Genomic DNA, 26605 nt, shown 5'->3' with positions numbered 1-26605 from the left:
TCCATACAACACGCCCCCTACCAGCCTACTTTGAATTGGGCGGGCTTACGCCGGCCTATTTACGCTACGCCGCCGCAACTTACGGAGCAAGTGCTTCGTGAATACTGCACTTGCCTGTCTAAGTTGCGGCGGCGTAGCGTAAATAGGATACGCTACGCCCGCACAAAGATGCGCCCAGGTACATGAATCTGGCCCATTATGCCTTCAACAGTCTGGTCATATGCGGACCCAATCACTCCGTTCTCTACCCCAAACTCTCTCCGCAATACTGCCAACTACATTCATGGCACAGTCTGATAACGGCGCCAAACAAACGTCTAATGCCGCGTACACACGATCGTAAATTCCGACAAGAAAAATCCGATGTGAGCTTTTGGTCAGAAATTCCGACCGTGTGTATGCTCCGGCGGACTTTTGCTGTCGGAATTTCCACCAACAAAAGATTGAGAGCTGGTTCTCTATTTTTCCGACGGAAAAAATTCCTATCGGAAAATCCGCTCAAATCCAACGCACAAAAAAAAACACGTATTCCCAGAACCAAGCAGAAGAGCCGAACTGCCTATTGAACTTCATTGATCTCGGCTCGTCGAACGTCTTGTACGTCACCGCGTTCTTGCTGGTCGGAATTTCCGACAAGATTGATGTGACCGTGTGTATGCAACACAAGTTTGAACCAACATTCCGTCAGAAAAAATCCACGGTTTTCTTGTCAAAATTTTTGAGCGTTGTTTTCCCAACTTCATCATTAAAACGACGTTGCCTACACACTATCGTTTTTAAAAAATGATCTAGCAATGATCTAGCAAAGCGCGGTGACGTACTACACGTACGACGGCACTATAAAGGGGAAGTTCCATTTGCTTACTCCATTATGAACGGTAGTTTTACCAGAACCAGCGCTCCCGTCTCATAACTTGCTTCTGAGCATGCGCAGGTTTTTTTACGTTGTTTTAGCCCACACACGATCATTTTTTACAACCCGAAAAACGACATTGTTTAAAACAACGTTAAAAAATGCAGCATGTTCTAAAAAAAAAATTGTCGTTTTTCAGAACCTGAAAAATGATGTGTAGCCCACACACGATCATTTTAAATGACGTTTTTGAAAAACAACGTTTTTTTCATGCCGAAAAATGATCATGTGTACGCGGCATGAGAGTTTTTAATGATGGAACAAGTGCAGCTTGTTAACACTGGCTTAACCTGACCTTTGACACTGTTGCAAGTAGATCTATATGATAGCTGCTTATCTGAGATCATTCAAGCACAGTCAAATTTCCTGAGCCCTGCTGAAGGGGGGTTTCTGGCCCTGAAGCACGGAGGCTTTTTTCTGTATAAAAACCTTATCATTAAAAACTCTAAACTCTTGGATATATGTTTAGCATTCTCATTTGAATGTTTATGAGTAGAGTCGCTGGGATTTCCCTTTCATTTTTAAGGGGTTTCCCCAGTTTGTGGAGTGCTGCCAAACCAGAGGTTGATAATTTGATTTACCTTTTGAAAATCTGTGACCAGCACGCGTTGTGTTTACTTGTGTTTAAACTGAATTCAGTTTGGCATACTGTCTAATCCCCTGTGCTTTATGGTGCCTCTACTTGGAGCCACTTGGCTATTTTGTCACAAACGTTCCAGAGGGATAGCCTCTGGAGGGGTACTTGGAATGTGAATTTGGGCTCTACCACGAAGAAGAGACTCTGATATGGTGGGGGGACTTCTGATGTGATGGGAGACATCTGACATGATGGGGGACTTCTGATGTGATGAGGGACTTCTGATGTGATGAGGGACTTCTGATGTGATGAGGGGACTTCTGATGTGAAGGGGGGCTTCTGATGTGATGGGGGACATCTGACATGATGGGGGACTTCTGATGTGATGAGGGACTTCTGATGTAATGAGGGACTTCTGATGTGATGAGGGACTTCTGATGTGATGAGGGACTTCTGATGTGAAAGGGGGCTTCTGATGTGAAGGGGGGCTTCTGATGTGATGGGGGACATCTGACATGATGGGGGACTTCTGATGTGATGAGGGACTTCTGATGTAATGAGGGACTTCTGATGTGATGAGGGACTTCTGATGTGATGAGGGACTTCTGATGTGAAGGGGGCTTCTGATGTGATGGGGGACATCTGACATGATGGGGGACTTCTGATGTGATGAGGGGACTTCTACTACTACGTGTGAGTTTTGTTCTTTTTATCTAAGTTAGAAAACAATTAGACTTTAATACCACTTTAAATTGATGGGCTTAGTTCTGGTTTTAACTGAAATATATTAACACAACACATCTTACTAGCTATGAATGAAATGAGGCCCTCAGCTGTCATTCATACCACAACTGTGACCACACTGGAGCATAGCGAACTCTAGTGGTTGTGTTTGGAAAAGACAGAGCTGGAAGAATGCAAAAAAATGTTGTGTGTGTCTAAATGCACTATTAACTACTTCAGCCCCAGAAGGTTTTACCCCCTTAATGACCAGGCCATTCCAATTTGAATATTTGAAAATTCGTAAATTAGAAATAAAAAAATCTGAAAACCCGAAAATTCTAAAATCTGAAATAATAACTAACTAATAATAACGGCCCATATTCTCTGTAAAAATCCGTGGGCTGCGCTTAAGACACTTACACTCCGCTGTCCCAACTTACAGGAGCAAGTGTTGTATTCCCCAAACACTTGCTCCGTAAGTTGGGACGGCGGAGTGTAAATGCCCCGGCGGATCTCCAAGGGGGCGGCTTGTATTCAAATTAAGCGCGCCCCCGATTCTAATGAACTGCGCATGCGCCGGGCTTCAAAAAGCCCAGTGCGCATGCTCCAGTTCTCGGCGGAAAACATCAATGACGCCGACGTGTGCGTCATTGACGTAAGGTCGTATTCAAGAACGACTTACGGAAACAACGTACCCGACGAAAAAACACGACGCGGACCCGACGCCATCCGTAACATGGCCTACGTGGGACTTGCGGAAATTTACTCCTCATATAGCAGACGACAAACGACGGTTACGCGTCGTGAACTCGTTCGGGAATCGGCGTAGAAGGATCATTTGCATACGCAAATGAGTCCTTCACGTAAATGCCATCTAGCGGCCGCCGGCGTCATTACATTTAAGATCCGCCAGTGTAAGTGACTTACAGATGGCGGATCTTAAGTGTATCTATGTGAAAATGATTCTAAGAATCAGTCGCATAGATACACGGCCAAAAAAGGGAGATACGATGGAGTATCCTGAGATACTCCATCGTAACTTCTATGAGAATATGGCCCAACGTAACTATTGCAAACTATTAAATTATAGGTATTGGAATTTCCTTTCAAAATTGGCTGTTAGTGAACATAACAAATTAATAATAATAATAATAATAATAATAATAATAATAATAAATAATAATAAATAACAATAATAAATATTTTTTTTTTATTATTATTATTATTCATTATTCATTTGTTCCGTTCCATTTGTAAAGTTTCTTTGGTTTGAGATTTAATAAGGCTTCTAGTGGGTTCTTTGAAAGCTGTTTTTTTAAATATGGTAAAAATCTTTAGGGGTACCCGGGCGCCACCCCCTCTGTCACGCCACCCCCTCTGTCACACCCCCCCCCTCTGTCATGCCACCCCCTCTGTGTAGAATGGATAGATTCATGCATAGCATGAATCTATCCATGGCCACTGTAGCCACCCCCTATTCAAGCGTCCAACCCGTTTTCGGATGCCGGGTGCCTGAATTACATCGGCGGGGGTGTTTTTTTAAAGCACCTAATTAGAGCAAGGTAGAAAGGTAAAAAGGTAGACTCAGAGTGCAGAGCATTGCGTTCGTGGGCCCACCCAGGTGTGTTGAAAAAAGTGAATGTATATAACACTGGACTGCCTCTCAACCAATCGGGAGACGTGGGTCTAATTCCCTATCACATGATTGGCTGAAAGCACAGGCGCTCTAATTGAACGCCTAGCGGAAAGGAAGAAGAGACAAATGGAGGACACAGGAGCCGCCGCCTGACCCGCTGCTCATCCCACCATTCCACAGCTCACCACCATCACCCGCTGCCTGATCCCCCACCATGATGGGGTAAGTGCCGAAGGAATTTGATGGGCACTGTGGCTGCATTTGATGGGCACAGTGGCGGCATTTGGAGGGCATAGTGGCCACAATTGACAGGCACAATGGCGGCATTTGATGAGCACAGTGGCTGCATTTGATGGGCACAGTGGCTGTATTTGATAGGCACAGTGGCGGCATTTGGAGGGCATAGTGGCTACAATTGACAGGCACAATGGCGGCATTCGATGAGCACAGTGGCTGCATTTAATGGGCACTGTGGCTTTATTTGATGGGCACAGTGGGTGCATTTGATGGGCACAGTGGCTGCATTTGATGGGCACAGTGGCTGCAGTTGACGGGCACAGTGGCAGCATTTGATGGGCACAGTGGCTGCATTTCATGGGCACATTGGCTGCAATTGATGAGCACAGAGGCAGCAATTTATGAGCATGTATGAATGACATGTATGAATGAGATAGAGGTGTTTTTTTTTCCAAGTATGGATGAATGTCCTAGAATAAAGCAAACTATTTTTTATTGCTGACTTGTCTTCTTGAGGTTTAAAGTGATATTAAAGTCTTATTTTTTATCTTATCGGATACAACTAAGAGAACTCATATGTGTATTTGATTTTTATTTATTTTTTTATTATTATTATTATTATTTCCTTATCTGAATTTGTTTTTTAATTAAAAAATATATATTAAATACGTGTGAGTTTTGTTCTTTTTATCTAAGTTAGAAAACAATTAGACTTTAATACCACTTTAAATTGATGGGCTTAGTTCTGGTTTTAACTGAAATATTAACACAACACATCTTACTAGCTATGAATGAAATGAGGCCCTCAGCTGTCATTCATACCACAACTGTGACCACACTGGAGCATAGCAAACTCTAGTGGTTGTGTTTGGAAAAGACAGAGCTGGAAGAATGCAAAAAAATGTTGTGTGTGTCTAAATGCACTATTAACTACTTCAGCCCCCGGAAGGTTTTACCCCCTTAATGACCAGGCCATTCCAATTCGAATATTTGAAAATTCGTAAATTAGAAATAAAAAAATCGGAAAACCCGAAAATTCTAAAATCTGAAATAATAACTAACTAATAATAACGTAACTATTGCAAACTATAAAATTATAGGTATTGGAATTTCCTTTCAAAATTGGCTTGTAGTGAACATAACAAACTAATAATAATAATAATAATAATAATAAATAACAATAATAAATAATATTTTTTTTATTATTATTATTATTATTCATTATTAATTTGTTCCGTTCCATTTGTAAAGTTTCTTTGGTTTGAGATTTAATAAGACTTCTAGTGGGTTCTTTGAAAGCTGTTTTTTAAATATGGTAAAAATCATTAGGGGCACCCGGGCGCCACCCCCTCTGTCACACACCCCCCCCCCTCTGTCACGCCACCCCCTCTGTGTAGAATGGATAGATTCATGCATAGCATGAATCTATCCATGGCCACTGTAGCCACCCCCTATTCAAGCGTCCAACCCCTTTTCGGATGCCGGGTGCCTGAATTACATCGGCGGGGGTGTTTTTTTAAAGCACCTGATTAGAGCAAGGTAGAAAGGTAAAAAGGTAGACTCAGAGTGCAGAGCATTGCGTTCGTAGGCCCACCCAGGTGTGTTAAAAAAGTGAATGTATATAACACTGGACCGCCTCTCAACAAATCAGGAGGCGTGGGTTTAATTCCCTATCACCTGATTGGCTGTAAGCACAGGCGCTCTGATTGAACGCCTAGCGGAAAAGAAGAAGAGACAAATGGAGGACACAGGAGCCGCCGCCTGACCCGCTGTTCATCCCACCATTCCACAGCTCACCACCATCACCCGCTGCCTGATCCCCCACCATGATGGGGTAAGTGCCGGAGGCATTTGATGGGCACTGTGGCTGCATTTGATGGGCACAGTGGCGGCATTTGGAGGGCATAGTGGCTACAATTGACAGGCACAATTTCGACATTTGATGAGCACAGTGGCTGCATTTGATGGGCACAGTGGCTGTATTTGATGGGAACAGTGGCTGTATTTGATGGGAACAGTGGCTGCATTTGATGGGCACAGTGGCTGTATTTGATGGGAACAGTGGCTGTATTTGATGGGCACAGTGGCTGCATTTGATGGGCATAGTGGCTGCAGTTGACGGGCACAGTGGCAGCAATTGATGGGTACAGTGGCTGCAATTGATGAGCACAGAGGCAGCATATTATGGGCATGTATGAATGAGATAGAGGTGTTTTTTTCCAAGTATGGATGAATGTCCTAGAATAAAGCAAACTATTTTTTATTGCTGACTTGTCTTCTTGAGGTTTAAAGTGATATTAAATTCTTATTTTTTATCTTATCGGATAAAACTAAGAGAACTCATATGTGTATTTGATTTTTATTTATTTTTTTATTATTATTATTTCCTTATCTGAATTTGTTTTTTAATTAAAAAATATATATTAAATACGTGTGAGTTTTGTTCTTTTTATCTAAGTTAGAAAACAATTAGACTTTAATACCACTTTAAATTGATGGGCTTAGTTCTGGTTTTAACTGAAATATTAACACAACACATCTTACTAGCTATGAATGAACTGAGGCCCTCAGCTGTCATTCATACCACAACTGTGACCACACTGGAGCATAGCGAACTCTAGTGGTTGTGTTTGGAAAAGACAGAGCTGGAAGAATGCAAAAAAATGTTGTGTGTGTCTAAATGCACTATTAACTACTTCAGCCCCAGAAGGTTTTACCCCCTTAATGACCGGGCCATTCCAATTTGAATATTTGAAAATTCGTAAATTAGTAAATTCGTAAATTAGAAATTAAAAAATCTGAAAACCCGAAAATTCTAAAATCTGAAATAATAGCTAACTAATAATAACGTAACTATTGCAAACTATCAAGGTATTGGAATTTCCTTTCAAAATTGTCTGTTAGTGAACATAACAAATTAATAATAATAATAATAATAATAATAATAATAAATAACAATAATAAATAATATTTTTTTTATTATTATTATTATTCATTATTAATTTGTTCCGTTCAATTTGTTTAGATGCGGCATGTTCACTAACAGCCAAATTTGAAAGGAAATTCCAATACCTATAATTTAATAGTAAGTTATTATTAGTTAGTTAGTTAGTTAGTTATTCTTTAAAATTTTGGGATTTTCTTTATTACTTTCAGATTTTCGAATTCTCAAATTTACGAATTTTCAAATTTATCAATTTATGAATTTACAAATTGCGATCCGAAGATGAAAAAAAAAAAAAAACGAATAAAACGAAAACGAACGTACTTGTTGGCAGTGCACATGACTAATGGAAACCCTATTTTTTCCCCACAAATAGAGCTTTCTTTTGGTGGTATTTGATCACCTCTGCGGTTTTTTAAATTTTTGCGCTATTAACAAAAATGGAGCGACAATTTTGAAAAAATGCAACATTTTTCCACAGTTTAGGCTGATACGTATTCTTCTATATATTTTTTGTAGAAATAATCGCAATAAGCGTATATTGATTGGTTTGCGCAAAAGTTATAGCGTCTACAAAATAGGGGATAGTTTTATGGCATTTTTATTATTATTATTTTGTTTTTACTAGTTATGGCGGCAATCAGCGATTTTTATCGTGACTGCGACTTTATGGCGGACACATCAGACACTTTTGACACATTTTTGGGACCATTGTCATTTTTACAGCAATCAGTGGTATAAATATGCACTGATTACTGTGAACATTACACTGGCAGTGAAGGGGTTAACCACTAGGTGGTGCTGAAAGGGTTAAGTGTGACCTGGGGAGTGATTCTAACTGTTATAGGGTGTGGCTACGAGTGACACGTCACTGATCGCTGCTCCCGATGAGAGGGAACATACGATCTGTGACAGTGTCACTAGGCAGAACGGGGAGATGCATGTTTACACTAGCCAATCCCCGTTCTGCAGCTCTGTGACCGGATCGTGGGACTAAAGTAATATAATGCACCTAGAAAAAAATTCTCTTGAAGGAGCACAATATTGGTGGTGCTGTGTTGTCAGAAACTACAGAGGGAAAAAGATTATTAGTTATCACTAGAAAGGTCACCAACAGGAGGAAGGAGGTCCTAATACCTCTGTTTAGATCTGTTTATCACTAGAGGGATTCCCAGCAGGAAGAAGGGGGTTCTGATTGCTCTATATAGTTCTTTATATCTCTAGAGGGGTCACCAGCAGAGGGAAGGAGGTTCTGATTGCTCTATATCGATCTTTATATCTCTAGAGAGGGATCACCAGCTGAGGGAAGGAAGGTCTAAATGCTACATATATAGATCTTTATATCACTAGAGGGATTCTCAGCAGGAGGAAGGAGGTTCTGATTCCTCTATATAGATCTTTATATCACTAGAGGGGTCATCTACAGAGGGAAGGAGGTTCTGATTCCTCTATATAGATCTTTAATTATCACTACAGGGATCACCAGCAGAGTGAACGAGGTTCTGATTCCTCTATATAGATCTTTATATCACTAGAGGGATCACCAGCAGAATGAATGAGGTTCTGATTCCTCTATATAGATCTTTATATCACTAGAGAGGTCATCTGCAGAGGGAAGGAGGTTCTGATTCCTCTATATAGATCTTTAGTTATCACTAGAGTAAGGTGACCAGATTTTTAAAATGAAATCCGGGGACATATTTTTTCTTTCCTAGTAATGGCAACAATCAGCGACTCTCTGCCCGACGCTGCCCACCTCACAGCCTCTCAAGTCTTAGGCCCCGTACACACGAGGAGACATGTCCGATGAAAACGGTCCAGGAGAATGCTTGTGATCCAAACCACTCGCATATCAAAGCGAGTTTCCCCATAGAAGTTAATGGAAACAAAGATAATTTGTTCCACATTGACTTCTATGGCATACAATACCGCATGTGGCCAGAGGTGGGGGGGCGCCGGGGAGCCTCGGAAATACTCAGGGACAGTTCGGCTGATCTCAGAAACCCTTGGAAAGGTTCGGAAACACTCGGGAATTTAGTCTTTCCGAGTGTTTCCCAGTATTTCGAGCGATTCCAAGAATTTCTAAACCGTTCCGAGTGTCACCGGCGCCCCCTGCACCCCTGGGTGAATGCGGTACTACAACCCCATTAGCTTGAACTCTGCTCGTTTTGCGAGACAACACTCGCAAACCAAGTCAGGATTTAAAAAAAAAAAGGGTTGCTTGTTAACCGCGTTACTCGTAAACCAAGGTTCCACTGTATCTGGAAAAAGTTAGTTGCATATAATACTATTATGAAAAGAAAATAATTCTTTATGTGGAAATGTAGTTGGCTTTTTTCTTGAGATAGTCATCTACTGTTAGTCAGGGCCATGCTGGCCACTTGTGCTGTTGTACGACTCTTTTATGTTTTTTCTTACTTTTTTTTTTTTTTTTTTGTGTTATCACTTTACAAGTGTCATTTTTTTTACCATGTTTAAAACTTCAATGAAAATAATTTTTAAAAATAAAAAGGACCTCAGTTTTACTATTTAAGTCTTTAAAGTGCACTTTCTCACCATCTAATACACAGGTGTCAAACACAAGGCCCGCGGGCCAAACCTGGCCCTCCAGGCCATTTCATGGGGCCCCCGCACCTCTCCTGCAGCTGCAGGGGAGCTCCAGCCCTCCTCTGGCCCTCCTCCAGACCCTTAATTTCTGCTTTCAAGCAATGCATCCAGCTTTTTCCCAGCAGCAGCATAAGGTAAGGGGGTGCACTGTGATGTAAGGGAGAGTGGGGGACTCAACTTCTGATGGTGGGGTGGCTCTTGACATCCAATGTAAGGGGAGAGGATGCGCTGGACATCTAATATTACAGATACAACCGGCCCTTTTGAGGGCAATCATAATGCTAATGCGGCCCACAGTGAAATTGAGTTTGACATCTTTGATCTAATATATTGGCTTTTCAGTACATTATAAAAAATACTGTTTCCTATGGCGACTGTCTGAATGTATAAAGCTGTTGGTGTCCTCCACTGCCTTCCAATAAGTGTTGGTGCATATGGGCTTTTTTCAGCTTGCCAAGTGTAGGAAATGAATACACTTTTAGTGGTTTAATCTGTAGATGTTGGTATTAATGTCTTTGCAACAGTATCCAATATTTATATTTGACCAGCGGCTTAATGCATACAAGGAGACCTATGTATATTACCATATATCATTTATTTGTTGAATTGGTTTGTCATTTGGAGAACTGGAACAACTGATAGATGATTGATTTAATAAGGCAAATTGCTAATTATTATATTGTAAGATCATTAATGTGGTTTAGACTGAAGGCATTGGTTCTAAAGTGTTTTGCTTGTGATATTTTGATATGATTTTGACATATGAGTCTGCTGTAGGTACAATAGTGTTTAGGAACTTGGTGACTGATGCATACCAGATGACTCCAGACATTATACAATGTAGGTAGATTCATTTTTTGTGAATTATTGTTTACAATACAGACAACACAACAACATTTTAGAAGCATCAAATACGAAATTTATTCATTAGAAATAAGGGGAGGGGGTAGGTCTCAGATTAAGAAAGTCCCATTGTGAGAGTTCCTCAGTCTGCTGTCATTCACGCTCTTCACTCTTCGCTTTCTTTCTGTAGAAAAAAAAACATAAATGCGTATATTATTACTTTCTACCAGAGGCTTAATATGAGGAAAATGTATTATGTTGTTTAATTAATAGTAACTTTTAAAATTATGATGATTCATGATTAATTGAGATGACTTCTTGTGATGATTATTTATAGATAGATAGATAGATAGATAGATAGATAGATAGATAGATAGATAGATAGATAGATCGACTGATTGGTAGATAGATAGACTGATTGATTGATAGATAGGTAGACTGATTGGTAGATAGATAGGTAGATAGATCGACTGATTGGTAGATAGATAGACTAATTGGTAGATAGATAGATAGATAGACTAGAGGGTAGAAGCATGAATAGACGAATATGAAAAGAAACATGTTGAAATTCTTACCTTTCCACCAACATCGCGGCTCTTAGCCCTGAGTTTGTTCACTTGGGACTCAGCAATGTCGGCTCTCTCTTCAGCTTCTTCAAGCTCATGTTGGACCTTCCTGAAGCGGCCCAGGTGAGCAGTGGCTTGTTCCTCCTGAACAAAAATTAAAAGGCATCATTAGCCAAATCTTATTTCTAATTAGAAAGCCAGTCAAGAACCTAATAACCAAATTAAGGCAGAAATAGTTGCTAAACCAATGACTTACAGATTCCTCAGCCTGTCTCTTGTAGGCCTTGACCTTCAGCTGCAGTTTGTCAACCAGGTCCTGGAGTCTCAGGGAGTTCTTCCTGTCTTCCTCAGCCTGTATAAGAAAATTAATGTTATTCTTTTAATATCAACTATATATTTTGTTTAATAAAAACAGCTGTAACTTACATGTATTTATTACATTTTAGAAGGGCCAATAGTATACTAATCAAATGTTCTATAATAATAAGGAAATTACTGCAAATGTTATGCTCCTGGGTTAAATTAATGTAAATGAAACGCTAACTTTCTTTAAACCCTGTTTACCTGGTAGGACAGTTCCTTCACTCTCCTTTCATATTTGCGAACACCTTTGATTGCCTCAACACCACGTTTCTGTTCATTTTCCAACTCATTCTCCAGTTCTCGTACCTGTGAGGAACATTTCAGTTATTAGTAATTTTTTGCTATAACTTTAAAAAGTTATAGAACATTTTCCAAAACCACCATAATGTACTTACTCTGGACTCCAGTTTCTGGAGTTGCTTCTTGCCACCCTTCAGTGCCAGCTGTTCAGCTTCATCCAGGCGGTGCTGCAGGTCCTTCACAGTCTGTTCAAGGTTCTTCTTCATCCTCTCTAAGTGGGAACTGGTGTCCTGCTCCTTTTTCAGCTCTTCTGCCATCAGTGCAGCCTTGAATAAATCAGAGATTTAGTAAGTTGGTATGTTTGTCGATTTCAAATATGAGCTTTTAGTTTGCAGGACAGGTTACATACATCAGTGATGGCCTTCTTGGCTTTCTCTTCAGCATTTCTGGCTTCCTGGACAGCTTCCTCTACTTCATTCTGAAGTTGGGAAATGTCACCTTCCTGTTTCTTCTTGTTGTTAATGAGGCTGGTGTTCTGGGGCACAAAAAATATTCAGTATAAATAACGTTTTAGATATAATTAAGTCAATGTCCAGTGATGGTCAGGAACAGATCCTACCTGTGAGTGCAAGAGCTGCAGACGTTCACTGGCATCCAGAAGTTCCTGTTCTGCTAACTTGCGAGATCTCTCTGTCTGTTCCAGAGCAGCTCTTAACTCTTCAATCTCAGCTTGTTGCAGATTGTTTCTGCGTTCAGTTACAGCAACCTGTTCCTTCAGGTCCTCCTGTCCCCTCAAGGAATCATCCAAATGAAGCTGGGTTTCCTAGATGACAAAAGGCATATATTTGTATCTAATTCAAAACCAGAGCTCCAGTACACTGATGTTGTTTCAGTGGTAAAAATACCTTCAGTTGTCCTTGCACATTTCTGAGCTGTTTCTGTGCCTCTGAAGCCTGGCGGTTGGCATGGCTAAGTTGGATCTCAAGTTCATTCAAATCTCCTTCCATCTTCTTCTTCAGTCTCAGAGCATCATTTCTGCTTCTGATTTCAGAGTCCAGTGTGCTCTGCATGGTGTCAATGGCTCTCTGGCTGTTTCTCTTCAGCTGTTCATTTTCCTCATCCTTCTCTGCAATCTTCCTGTCCACCTCAGATTTGATCTGGTTCAGCTCAAGCTGGACACGGAGGATCTTGGCTTCTTCATGTTCCAATGATCCCTTTAATAAAGGAGCATATTTAATATTTTGGGCTACTCACTGTACACAGAATACTCATTCCAGATTAGGGCCGAACCATCATTTACTGTATTTGTACATTAGATGCTTTAGTTATACCTCAGCTTCCTCCAGAGCAGCCTGAAGGTCACTCTTTTCCTGTTCAACCTGCTTCCTGGCCTTCTCCAGTTCATTGATGGACTTTCCACTCTCACCAATCTGTTCAGTCAGATCTGAGATCTCCTCTGAAAAAGGTAAAACCAAAGAACGTATGCAAAGCTGATCTCAGAACTGGTTTATGTTTTATGCTTTCAGTTCTAAATTTATGCCAAACATGGCAAATATCTGTTAAAGTCATAGCCGGGCACTGAAAAGCATATTAATCCATAAATTAGTTATTTGTGATCTTTCATTAAAAAAATACACAGTCAGAAACCTTGAATTTAATAAATAACCTACGTTGCAAGTTTTTGTTTTCGCGTTTTAGGGTTTCAACTTGATCCAGAGCCTCTTCATATGAGTTCTTCAACTTGAAGATTTCAGTGCTCAGGGTACGAGCCTCCTTCTGTGTAGCTTCTAGTTCAGCCTGACCCTCCTCATACTTCTGCTTCCACTCTACCAGGACCTGTTAAATCATAAGGTTTAAAGATTCTGGATAGCTCAATAGCAAGCTATATTATCACAATAATGTGCTTACACTTTTACCTTATCAAAGTTCCTCTGCTTCTTGTCAAGAGAAGCTGCTGCACTATTTGCTCTCTCAACGTCAACCATGAGGTCCTCCACCTCAGATTGCAACCTCTGCTTGGTCTTTTCCAATGAGCCACACTTGGAGTTCACAGCCTCCACTTGTTCTTCAGCATCCTGCAAACGCTGAGCCAGCTTCTTCCTGTAATGCAAGGAAAGGTATGAAACAGAGGACTATTTTGCTATAATTTTTTCAGGATTTACATACTGATTGGATTTCAACATACTTGGCATCTTCCAGCTCCTCTGTGCGCTGAATGGCATCAGTTTCATATTTGGTCCTCCACTGGGCAACTTCACCATTAGCTTTGGACAGAGAACGCTGGAATTCAGCTTTGGCTTCTTGTTCCTCCTCATATTGCTCACGGAGCAAGTCATTATCATGACGGGAAGATTGCAGGGCATGAGCAAGGGCATTCTTGGCCTGGAATATACAATTAGGTGTTTGTTGAAATTGTGAACACACTATATTTTATTTTACACTACTGAAGTTATAAAGGCAACATTAATGCACCTTTGATTCTTCTTCAAGTTGTCTCTTGAGTTCCTCAACTTGCTGTGTGAAGCCCAGCTTTCCTCTTGAGAGCTGAGAGATCAGAGATTCTTTCTCCTCAAGCTGACGAGACAGCTCACCTAAAAGTACACATAATGTGATGTTGCATGACTTTTCAATTATACGACTTTAATGCAGAATAAGAGATATTTTAAAAACTACATAGAACTTTGAAAAAAAAAAGGGCTTGGGGTTAGACACAATTTGTGCTTAATAGGACTGGTTGAACTGTTTTGTATTTTATATTGATATAGCATATAATCAGATACAGAGTGTTAAATCATTTGAAAATGTATTTTACTGGTAAGCTGTTCATTTAAAAATGTACCTATGTCATGTTTATTTACTTTTTTGCTACTATGGATTCGGGTCACTTGTTGGAATTAGCATATATTGCTTACCGTTTTCTGTCTGCAAACGACCTTTCTGGGTAGTGAAATCATTAAGTTGACGCAGGTGTTCATCATCCCTAGTCTTAATTTCACTGAGTTGGTCCTCAAGAACACGGTTGACTTTCTCAAGGTTGGCCTGTGAGAATAGTTAGTAATGTTTAATTGAATTCTTAAGAAAAATAGCATAGCTAATGTATCTTAGAGATTAGCTTACCTTGGATTTAGAGATGTTTTCCAGGTTGCTGGAGAGGTCATCAACCTCCATCTTCAGTTCACTCTTCTCTTTCTCCAGCTTTTGTTTAACACGCTGCAGGTTGTCAATCTGTTCCCCAAGCTCAGCAACACTGTCAGCATGCTTCTTGCGCAGAGCAGAAGCAACGGCTTCATGCTGAAGAGTAGCTTCTTCCAAGTCACGTCTTAGTTTCTGGAATTCAGCTTCACGCTTCTTGTTCATCTCAATCTGGACAGATGTTGCACCGCCAGCTTCTTCAAGTCTTTCACTGATTTCTTCAAGTTCTCTAGAGATATCAGCTCTCTGTTTCTCAGTCCTGGCCCGAGCTGCCCTCTCAGCTTCAATTTCCTCCTCAAGTTCTTCAATACGAGCCTAAAAATCCAAGCAAATTATTTTGATTTACTAGATAATGTGTTTTAAATACAGACTATGGGTGACCCAATTAATCTAGTTCAATCTTTCTGAAAACCTTATTAACAGAATGATAATCCCTATAACAATAAAAATGTTCATTTTTTTTTTTTTTACTTCATTGATATAACAAAATGTCAAAAGCAACACTTTACCTGAAGTTCTTTGATCTTCTTCTGCAGCTGAGATCCCAAGGACTGTTCATCATCGATCTTTCCTTGCAGCTGGCTGACTTCAAATTCTTTCCTATGATTGTATAACAAATAATAAACGTTATATGATACTATACTAGCATACTCAATTTTTTTTTTTTAAATAAAAAAATACATACTTTTTCAATTTTTCATCAGCTTGCTGCTTGTCATTTTCAAGGTCTAGTACTATTTCCTGGGTTAGTTTCAGGTCACCTTCCAGCTTTCTCTTTGTTCTTTCCAAGTCAAGACGAAGCTTCTTTTCTTGTTCCAGGGAGCCCTCGAGCTATGTTAATAAGAATTTTTTTATTTAAGCTATATAGAAATGTTTAAAATGTGTAGGAAGAATAATAGTATTTGTATGAATCTTACATCATCAACTTGCTGTTCCAGCTTTGTCTTGGCCTTGGTTAAAGCGCTAACTTTGTCTTCCTCAGCCTGCAGATCATCAAGGGTTTGCTGATGAGCCTCCTGAAGAGCTTTTTTCTCTTTGGTGAGTTTGGAGACATTTTCATCGAGTGATGCCAATTCTTCAGTTAGGTTTTTCACCTTAAAAAAAAGTACAAAATATCAGTCTGCAGGTTTTTGTGGTGAATTACAATTTGGACATTTCACCTCCAACTGGATTTACCTTGTTTTCTGTGGCATGCTTTTCCTTCTCTACTTTAGCCAGGGTAAGCTCCAAATCATCAATGTCTTTTTTCAGCTCTGAGCATTCATCTTCCAATTTCCTTTTCTTGGCTGTCAGCTCAGCATTGCTTTCTTCTTCATCTTCAAGTCTCTCGTTGAGTTCCTTGAGCTTTGATTCCAGTTGAATCTTGTTCTTGATGAGGCCTTCACATCTTTCCTCAGAATCGGCCAAAGTCTCAGATTCCTGGTGAAAATCATTGAATGTTAACAAGCTTTAACATTTTTGGATAATGGGTAACTTTTTTTATAACATTAGATTTACTTATTTTTTTTTATATATATATCACAGTTTAATTCAACCTACCGACTGGACTTGGAGCAATAGGTCATTCTTCTCCTGCACCAGGGAAATCATTTTCTGCTCTAGTTCTTTCTTCTTGGCCTCTGACTTTGCCAGAGCTTCCTTGGTCTTTTCAAACACCTCTTTTATATTTGCCATCTCTTTCTCAGTTTCTGCACTCTTCAGGAGAGGCTTAATCTTGAAGTACAATTTCATCCATGGCCAGTGTTTGACATTCATGAATGATCTGATATTGTACTGGATGACAAAGATGGCTTCCCTGTTTAAGAAATGTCACATATCAGGTAAATATGTCCATTTTCAAAAATATAGCTATTATTATTAGTATACTTTTGTGAGTAGAAAATAATTTTTACCTTCTTTCCATCATCTTCTTGAACTCAACTCTCATCAAGAAACCTCTGCAAAGAGCCTGAGTACGAGTGATAAGTTGTGCCAACTTGTCATCTCGCATCTCTTCCAGTGTACCCAGGAGACCAGCTTTGAAGAATACCTTCAAAAAAATATATTTAAAAATTAAAATTTTTAATTTAAATATTAGAAACTCTTAGGCCTCATACACACGATAGGTTAACCAGAGGACAACGGTCTGATGGACCGTTTTCATCGGTCAAAAGCGATCGTGTGTGGGCCCCATAGGTTATTTAACCATCAGTTAAAAAAAAGCCAACTTGCTTTAAATTTAACCGATGGATTTCTAACCGATAGGACAAAACCGATCGTTAGTAGGCACGACCATCGGTTAAAAATCCATGCATGCTCAGAATCAAGTCGACGCATGCTTGGAAGCATTGAACTTCGTTTTTTTCAGCACGACATTGTGTTTTACTTCACCGCGTTCTGACACGATCGGTTTTTTAACCGATGGTGTGTAGGCATGACGGACCATCAGTCAGCTTCATCGGTTAACCGATGAAAACGGTCCATCGGTCCGTTTTCATCGGATGGACTGCTCGTGTGTACGAGGCTTTAGATTTACTGTTCTCTGGGAGTTGCTGCTTTCATACCTTGGTGTGGCCAAATTTGTACTGAGTATGGTCGACATCAATAGAACCCAAGAGTTTTTCTGCTGCTTTCTTGCTGTCAATAAACTGACCATCTGGGATTGCACTGGCGTTCAGCACCTTGTAACTTTAGTGAAAAAAATAAAAAATGTTAGCAAGAAGAATGTATAAGCATATTATGAGTGGTTTGCAAGCATTTGAATAAATAGTTTACTCAAACCATAACTATAATGCTGTCATAATGCAACATGTTTTTGAATTTACCGTTGCTTAAAGTCAGCATAGATTATTCTGCTGGGGAATCCCTTTCTGCAGATTCTGATACCCTCCAGTACACCATTACATCTCAGCTGGTGAATGATCAGTTGGTTTTCCATAGTACCTGGGAATCAATAACATTAGAAGTCTTACATTTCAGAAGTTACAAAAACAACTACTGTATAGTGCCTTCTTAATGCTTGGTGTTTGCAGAATGAAAAGAATTATATAATTGTACCTGGAGTTTTGGTCTCATTGGGGATCAGACAACGCACAAAGTGAGGGTGAGTGCTTCTCAAGTTGGTCATTAGCTTGTTCAAGTTTTCCTATAACACACACAATATAAATTAAGATTTGCTTCATGTTAGAAAACTATCTGACTAGCCATATATGGCAAGCTGCTAAAACCTTTACTTTATATTATGTAAGTCTTTATGCAGATAGAAAAGTCATACTAACCCTGAACAGACAAGACACAGTCTGGAAGGAGGAACCCTTCTTCTTCTTTCCACCACCTTTGCTACCACTGCCAGCATCTGTTAATAAAACACAATGGAAGAGTCATCATAGATCTTAATATAAATGTAAAAGTACAAAAAAGCTTAAAATAAGAAAGGAACAGGGAAGTTACTCACCATCAACCGCATTGTAGCTGGAGTACAGGAAGGCCAGCAGTTTCATTGAAGATTTCTGGTACAGCTGGATAACAGATTCATTCAATGGATCCTTATTCTTGTCAAGCCAGCCAGAGATGTTGTAATCCACAGTACCAGCATAGTGCACAAGAGAGAAGTGAGCCTCAGCCTTTCCTTTGCCAGGTTTGGGCTTTTCAAAGTTTTTGCACTTGCCAAGATGCTGCTCATACAGCTTGTTCTTGAAGGATGTGTCAGTGGCCTTGGGGAACATGCACTCCTCTTCAAGGATGGAGAAGATGCCCATAGGCTGATAATAAATGATAAGTGTTACTTGAAGTCTATAACTACACATAATTCTAAATTTTTGGTTTCATAATATCATTTCCATATGTGAAATTACCTTCTCAATAAGCTCAATGCAGGCAGCCAAGTCCATACCAAAGTCAATGAACTCCCAGTCAATACCTTCCTTCTTGTATTCCTCTTGTTCCAGGACGAACATGTGGTGGTTGAAGAACTGCTGCAACTTCTCATTTGTGAAGTTGATACAGAGCTGTTCCAAGCTGTTGAACTGTATGTAAAATAAAGAAATGAGAACAGGTCCTTTGCTTTGAAAGACCTACAAACCCAAAACTGTTCAAGAACTTACATCAAAGATTTCAAATCCAGCAATATCCAGCACACCAATATAGAACTGTCTTGGCTGCTTGGTGTCAAGCTGCTGGTTGATACGAGTGACCATCCACAAAAAGAGTTTCTCAAAAACGGATTTGCCGAGGGCACCAACAGAGTTGTAGACCTAAAGAGTAGAGCAAAAATCATGTGTTAATGTTTTTTTAGAAAGCATAGTTATCTTTGAGTATGTGGTTATTTTAGTACTTGATTTTATCATACCTGATTTACAGTTTGTCCCTTGGTGACAAACTCATTGCCGACCTTTACTCTGGGGTAGCACAAAGCCTTCAGCATATCAGCAGAGTTGAAACCCATCAGATAAGCAATCTTGTCAGCAACTGGAGATAAGACATATAGTATGAAATAAATCCTAAAATGGCATAGATGGAAAACAAATCACAAAATAAAACTAAGAACAAACCTTCAGTGCCGTCTGGCTCGGCCTGCTCCTCCCTCTGTTTCTGCTTGAACTTCAAGTTGCCGTGATGCATGACTGCACCAGTCAACTTGTAGATGCCATTCTTTTCTTCTGGGGTGAATCCCAGGATGTCAATGGCAGTCTGTTGGAAAAATATCTCTGGTTATTTAGTGCTTAGTAACACATTCTGTACATATGTGGAAATTATACAATCTGTGGAAAAATTAAAAAAGTTTTCTTGTTCAAAGACTTCAACAACTTACATCTGTGGCGATGAACTCCTCTGTATCATCAATACTCTTCACAACGATTTCACCCATGCTGATTAAGGGATAGTCGTATGGGTTGGTGGTCACAAGAAGCATCTCTGAACACAAACGACAATAAAAAAAATGCTAAGTTCTACATTCGATAACACATGCTTATGGTTTGCAGGTCTCATTTCTCTGCCTATTATCTGAAAGGAAATATGACCTTACCTACAACCTCTGGTCTATGGTTTGTCATGATCTGGTAGAAGATGTGGTAGCTTCTTTCAGCTGACAGCTGGAATGTTACTCTGGACTTCTCCAGCAGATCTATAAAATTGCATTGTAATAATTGTATGAATTTATGTGAGAGACTACAAAATGAGAAGAAATTGGAGGGTAATGTTCTTACATGTTTCAATATCAGCTGAAGACAGTTTTCCAGTGGTACCAAAGTGGATTCTGATGAATTTACCCTAAAAATGACATGAGAAGATTAGAAAGGAGTTCATGTAATATGAGTTCCTAAAGATAAGTAATTAATGAACATATAGATCTCATATATACTTACAAAACGAGAGGAGTTGTCATTTCTCACAGTCTTGGCATTACCAAAGGCTTCCAGCAGTGGGTTAGCCTGGATGATTTGATCTTCCAGATTACCCTAAAGATAAAGAGGTACAAAGATTCAGCAGACAAGTAAAACAAGGTAAAGTGATAAAAACAAGCAAAAAGGGATCTGAAAAATGCAAGTCCTACCAGTGGCTACTACATATTCTACTTTGGTGCATTGATTAAACAAGTACACGGCCCTTTAAGCCGGCTTGGGCGAGCAGCTTTTTATGTAGTAAATAACATCCCAATTACATTAGCAGTTCTCCGGACAGATACCAATACAGTTTGAGCCTGTATATTTCTTGAACACTGCAAAGAATACATTAACTGTGAAGGAAAGGACTGTAATCAGAGCATAATTATATTTGTTGTCGTTCTTGGCTTTCACAAATCTCTATGCGTTGACACGCAACACATCTCCGAAATTACATAACTTTGTTAACACATATTTACTATGTGATATACTCCCTAAGATTGCAAAGGAAGCACCTAGAGTTTTTAATATGTATACTATGACTTTAGTTTGTTTTCCAACAAGAGGATGTAGCATGTTATTACTAAGGATCATTCAACTATCTAACCACGTTGATCTTAAAAAACCCTTCCTAAACTAATAGTAAAATATTCTTTTGCTGATATGCAGCTTTTATCCCCTTTTCCTTTTCACATACTTTGTAGAAAATAATAATTAAAAAAAAAATAATTACATTGACTTTGGATATATGTATATTCATAATTAATTAACTCTAACTTGTCTTTTTCCAAATGAGTTTAGTTCAGGTTTTTTTTTGTTAAACCTTTCATATAAGAGAGACCTACCATGCTTTTTATCATTTTACTAGTTTAGACTGCACTTGTACTCTCTCTAAATTTTTAATGGCCTTATAACAGTACATTACCCAAACTGTATTCCATACTCAAGATGTGACCTTAGTGATTTACGTGGGATAATGCTATATATATCATGTGTTTTCATCTCATCTTTATACTGCTGCCTGGCATTGAGTGCATTTGCTTAGCTAACCAACTCCTTTTCCAAGATTTTTTATTAAAAGTTGAGTACACACCTTTATGGCGCTGGACTCCTTCTTCTTAGAGTCACCAATAGCTGCAATTGTTGCAAAGTACTGGATGACACGCTTGGTGTTGACAGTCTTTCCAGCACCAGATTCTCCCGTAATCAAGACAGACTGATTTTCACGATCTGTCAAATGCAAATGTTTATTTCAACAGAATAAAACCACATATGTGACTCCTGAAAGTATCAAAGAAAAATTTCAAAGACCCATACCTGTAAGCATAAACTGATAAGCGTTATCAGAGATGGAGAAGATGTGTGGTGGGGCTTCCATACGCTTCTTGCCTCTGTAGCCCTCAACAACCTCAGGGTTGTACACTGGCAGCCACTTGTAGGGGTTGACAGTGACGCAGAAAAGCCCAGAGTATGTCTGTAATGTATTATGAAGTATAAGTGAACAAAGTTCTCACAGAAGCAACAGTGTGCTATAGGTTTAGGTAGCTTTCCTACATTCATTTCTGGACTTCTTAGCTTCTCAGTAAGTTCAAATTGAAAAATAGACTGCTAGAGCTGCCAAACAAAAGATGTATTTTGCTTTAAAATCGCTTGGCGTCTGCAAGTTTTGAGGTTTTCTCCACTGTGAGAACTTTTAAGTAAGTGTAGGTAGAAATTTAGGTCCAGTCGCTTTTTATTGGAAAATTCAATTCTCAAGTAAGCATTGAGTGTTTATGGTTTCTTTATGGGGACTAATCATGAATTTGCATTGTTTTAAATATAAACAAATCATTCTTCTATTGTACCTGAGCATATCTGTTATACAGTTATTTAGTAAAACTTACGTAGATCATCCAAGCTGCGTAACGTTCTTTGAGGTTATACAGCACAGAGGCTTCATTCAAGTGAGTCATCATCGCCATGTCTTCAATTTTATCGTACTTAGGAGGATTCTGGGGGTAAACTTGGCTTTCTTTGACTGTTAAAGTCTGGAATTTCAATAAACATGATTTAGTGCGTATGTTATTACCCTTCCAGTCTGTGTCTAATATAATATAAATAAGCTATGATCATTACCCTCCCATCGTCCGTCTTGACTGTGAGCTTTCCATCTTCACGAGCGGTGACTAAACCTTTTACGTAGAGTTCCTTTGCATCATCTACGTAGCAGGTGTTCTTGGCATCAAAAGGTTTGTTCTGGGCCTCCAGTCTTTCCTTCTCACCTTTACGGAGGTAGGGTGCAGCCGCACCAAACACCGACATCTCACCATCACCCATGGTGTTGGTTTTCTATGGGCGTAAGATTTGAAGTAACAGTATGTTTTAAATGACCAAAACATATATCACACATACGTAATTTCAAACAAGCGGACTGTCATTGTCCAAATACAGCATGTAGGATTTGGGCCAATGTGAGGCACACATGGAAGTATGTACAGACAGAGTACACACTCTCATACACCCACAATTTAAGGGAACTAGAAATGCATTCCAAGCACACCTTAAAACACTTCACATAAATGAAGCCTTACCTAGTACCCGAGCACAGGTTAGACATCAAAGCACCAATTCATGCTCCTTCAGTCTATAATTTATCAATATTTTCTTTATGTTCTAAACTGTGTAGTATGATTAATTTAAGTATGGGAAGCTGCTACTATTGTGTTCAGACAGGTAAGAGTACCCATGTCCAGTTGCTACTGTTGTCTTATGGTAAGCCAACAATGGGTTGCATCATCCAAGTTACATAGTTAGTCAGGTTGAAAAAAGACACATTCAGTCCATCCAGTTCAACCAATAAAAAAGTATCTCTAGCACCAGCATTGTTTGGCTGTTACATAAACAGGGCCTCTAGGCTCTGCCAAGGGTTTCCTTTTTTATTATTGAAAGGAACAGAAGAGGTGCTCACTGACACCCCCGAAGGCCAGATTATCAGGTGCCTACATGTCCAACTGCCCCTTATTTTCTATGAACATCTTAAGGATCATTAGGAAATACTGTAGTAGGTATTTTAAACTAAAAAAGAAATGAATGGATTTTAAGCACCTTCCCAATGGTTCCTAGTTTTCAGTTCTTTGCTTTCATTCAATTATTCTTTACAAATTATTTACTTCATTAAATAGATTTTGCTCCATCCTGCACATACCAGACTACCCAAATCCCTCCAAAGCAGTATACAACCAACTGTCCAACAAACCTCTTTTAAAGCCAAAACATTTTCAATAGAATTGGCAGTGGTTAGAACCCCTGCAAGGTTTTAATTGGCATCTCTCCTTTTGTTAGGAAGAGTACAGTTGGCCAAACACATACAGATCTTTTTTTGTTCAGTCTGCAGGCTAAACAGAAAAAAAAACTGATTCTATCCATGCTAACAGCATTGATGAACAAATCTCCCACTGTGGCTACTGCATTATGAGAGCCAGCCCCACTGGCTGCCAAAAAACGCAAACAGCGGCTGAATCTTACTGGATGCAGCCACTGTTCAGCCAACAGCTTTTTGCCTGGCACCTTCGTTTTTTAGCCGAGGGATGTCGGGCCAGAGATGACAGGGCCACCCACTGAGCAAATTTCAGCCGGATCAGCAGAAACCAGCTGAAATTCAAACAGTGTATGGATATTGTCACTGGCCCTAAAAGTGAGGCAAAATATGACAATGTTAAATGTCAATAGGTCTGATGTAGAGAGGGAATCTTCCAATAGAAACACTTGTTTTGTTGACAGCTTAAAGATGGCTTTATGCATTAAAAATTTCTCTTTCAACCCAATCGGCTGAATAAGAGAAATTGCTTGATTCCCCCATCCATGCTAAACAGCACTGGTGGACAGATCTGCAGTGCCTGCTATTGTTTTTTTGACAGCCAGCACCAATGGATGCCTGAATACCCAAACAATGGCTGCATCTGATTGGCTGCAGTCACTGTTCCGACTGCAATTTTCTGCCTTGTTCCTCCAGCAAATGTCTATTGAAAATGTCTCTTTTGCTGAGAGGACCACCCACGGAATGAATTTGGACTGATTCAACAGAAATCAGCTGAAGTTCAGTCCATGTATGGCCAGGTTAACATGCAAGTTCCCCCCACTATGGAATGATCTCTATTCACTCCCTGATATGTCATGGATCCCAAAGGGACACCGATAAAAGTTGTACTCCACCCAAAATTAAAAAGTGGCTTTACCTGGAAATAGCCAATACTACGGAATACTTCCTGCACTGCATAGTTAAATTTCCTGTCTGAATATATATTCTGTAATGAATTCTTCCTATATAATCTAACAGACTACATTTGAAGTTCCAAGCAAAGGAAAACTGTTTTTGAATAAGAAATTCCTTTCCTCTCTGATGTCATTCCTAAATCTATGAATACTTACGTTTTATCTCAGACAATGGCGGGAAAATATGATGATCAGGCCCCTGAAAACGAAGTAACAGAAAAGACTGAATACCTCTCGGGTCATTTAAAAAACAAATTACTATAAAACTATTTTGTCAACAGTAATCGGTCCAAAAGTACAAATCTCTTCCATTTTAATTTTCTAAATTCTAGAACAGCACTTAAAATGTTGTTTTAATATATAAAAAATATATATTTTTTTACTATACATTAACTAATGCGGTAAATTAAGTAGTTTGAGATCAATTTAATTTAAAAGAATTCAATTAAATGAAAAAAGATGTAGTTGTTCTGTGAGTAAAGTATATAATAAATAAATAAATGTTTTAGCTAGTCAAGCTTTATATAAAAAAATATTGATTGGGAAAAACTTTGCGTATTTAGGCAAATTGGTCTAAAAAAGTCAAGTAGTAGTAGTCAAGATAGTTATTCTATCATATTAATATATAAAAAATATTTTTACTGTACATTAATGTGGTAAATTAAGTCAGTTAAATGTAAAAAAAATGAATGTAATTTAAAAATAAGTAGTTATTCTGTAAGTAAAGTCTACAGTATATTAAATAAGTCAATGTTTTTGCTTGCTAAGCTTTAAATCAGAAGGATTTAAATTAAGTAGTTTGAGATCAATTTAATTTAAAAGAATTAAATTAAATGAAAAAAGATGTAGTTGTTCTGTGAGTAAAGTATATAATAAATAAATAAATGTTTTAGCTAGTCAAGCTTTATATAAAAAAATATTGATTGGGAAAAACTTTGCGTATTTAGGCAAATTGGTCTAAAAAAGTCAAGTAGTAGTAGTCAAGATAGTTATTCTATCATATTAATATATAAAAAATATTTTTACTGTACATTAATGTGGTAAATTAAGTCAGTTAAATGTAAAAAATGAATGTAATTTAAAAATAAGTAGTTATTCTGTAAGTAAAGTCTACAGTATATTAAAAAAGTAAATGTTATTGCTTGCAAAGCATTAAATCTGAAGGATTTGTTGGGAAAAACTCCCCATATTTAGGCAAATTGGTCTAAAAAAAGGAAAGTCAGTCTGTGGAAGAAGTTCCCCATCGCTAGCTCTGGTCAAGGAGGTCCAATACTCACCACCAGCAGATGTAACTAACTGAGGCCCCCAGGCAGGCTTATATACCGTTGCTCCTTGCCTACTCAGCTTTCTCCAGATAAGGAAGGCTCTTCGTATTTCCTTAACTGAGTAACAAGCCCAAATTGTGTCTTCATCCTGGGTAAAAATAACCGGCATATTTGAGCAGGGGGCCTGGGGTCCTGTGCAACTGTCCTTGTCTTAAATGTGTAACTGGATTCTCCTTTACATTAAACCCCTCCACTATAGACCTTGAGAAGAATGTGACCATCCTTTTACCCTTGAACAGGAATATTTACTAGTATACAGATATTTAATTGATTTCAAGAGAGATTTAATCATTAATTAAATGGTTTATTTAAATCTACTTACACATGTGAACATAAATATCTATATACATGAATAGATCTTATAAAAGAAAGAAAGAAATCCAAAAATTACAGAAATTAAAGATTAAAAACGGCTGCTTTTCGGCACAATTGTTATATATTTATTAATTCATGTTACATATCTTGAAGGTTAAAGTATAACTAAAGTCAAAGCTTTTGTTTTTAGTTTTGGATATAGAGAAGAGGGATTAGAACACCTGTCATTTTTTTTTTGTTTTTTTAGCTGTCTATTTGTCCTGTTTACCATTATCATCGAAAGTGAAAGCTCTTGGGTTGTCCCCAGAAAAGTAATAGAGGGGAAATCTTCAAAATGGGGACACTAGGGGCCAGATCCACAAAGAACTGCCTATCTTTAGGCAGGCGTAGCGTATCTCAGATACACTACGCCGCCGTAACTTAGAGCGGAGGTTCCTTATCCAGAAAGAATTTGCGCCGTAAGTTACGGCGGCGTAGTGTTAATGTGTCGACGTAAGGGCGCGAAATTCA

The 26605-nt window shown here is 38.9% G+C and overlaps 1 protein-coding gene and 1 long non-coding RNA gene across 2 annotated transcripts in view; one reads left to right on the top strand and one right to left on the bottom strand.

Annotated features, from left to right (window-relative positions):
- LOC120913200 overlaps positions 1-26605 on the top strand; it is a 59791-nt gene that overhangs the window by 8733 nt on the left and 24453 nt on the right. The gene's annotated exons all lie outside the window — the stretch shown is intronic.
- On the bottom strand, positions 10534-24716 carry LOC120913196 (myosin-4-like). The gene is made up of 39 exons (XM_040322979.1): positions 24612-24716; positions 22320-22532; positions 22088-22231; positions 21522-21678; positions 21298-21434; positions 20187-20279; positions 20028-20091; positions 19847-19945; positions 19631-19734; positions 19371-19509; positions 19169-19287; positions 18924-19073; positions 18675-18845; positions 18275-18581; positions 18099-18175; positions 17878-17965; positions 17646-17763; positions 17385-17508; positions 16734-16870; positions 16381-16636; positions 16018-16260; positions 15759-15935; positions 15527-15672; positions 15351-15441; positions 14767-15156; positions 14562-14688; positions 14122-14240; positions 13835-14031; positions 13566-13749; positions 13320-13485; positions 12981-13105; positions 12555-12863; positions 12269-12472; positions 12059-12184; positions 11805-11975; positions 11611-11715; positions 11303-11398; positions 11056-11190; positions 10534-10664 (listed from the first exon to the last, which is right to left on the bottom strand). Exons 2-39 carry the CDS (start codon positions 22518-22520, stop codon positions 10647-10649), a joined length of 5814 nt encoding a protein of 1937 aa, XP_040178913.1. The 5' UTR covers positions 22521-22532; positions 24612-24716; the 3' UTR covers positions 10534-10646.

Source organism: Rana temporaria, chromosome 9 (assembly GCF_905171775.1).
Source record: "Rana temporaria chromosome 9, aRanTem1.1, whole genome shotgun sequence".
Taxonomy (NCBI): Eukaryota; Metazoa; Chordata; class Amphibia; order Anura; family Ranidae; genus Rana; species Rana temporaria.
The sequence above is the reverse complement of the archived record's forward strand: the minus strand, read 5'-3'. Positions and strand labels throughout refer to the sequence as shown.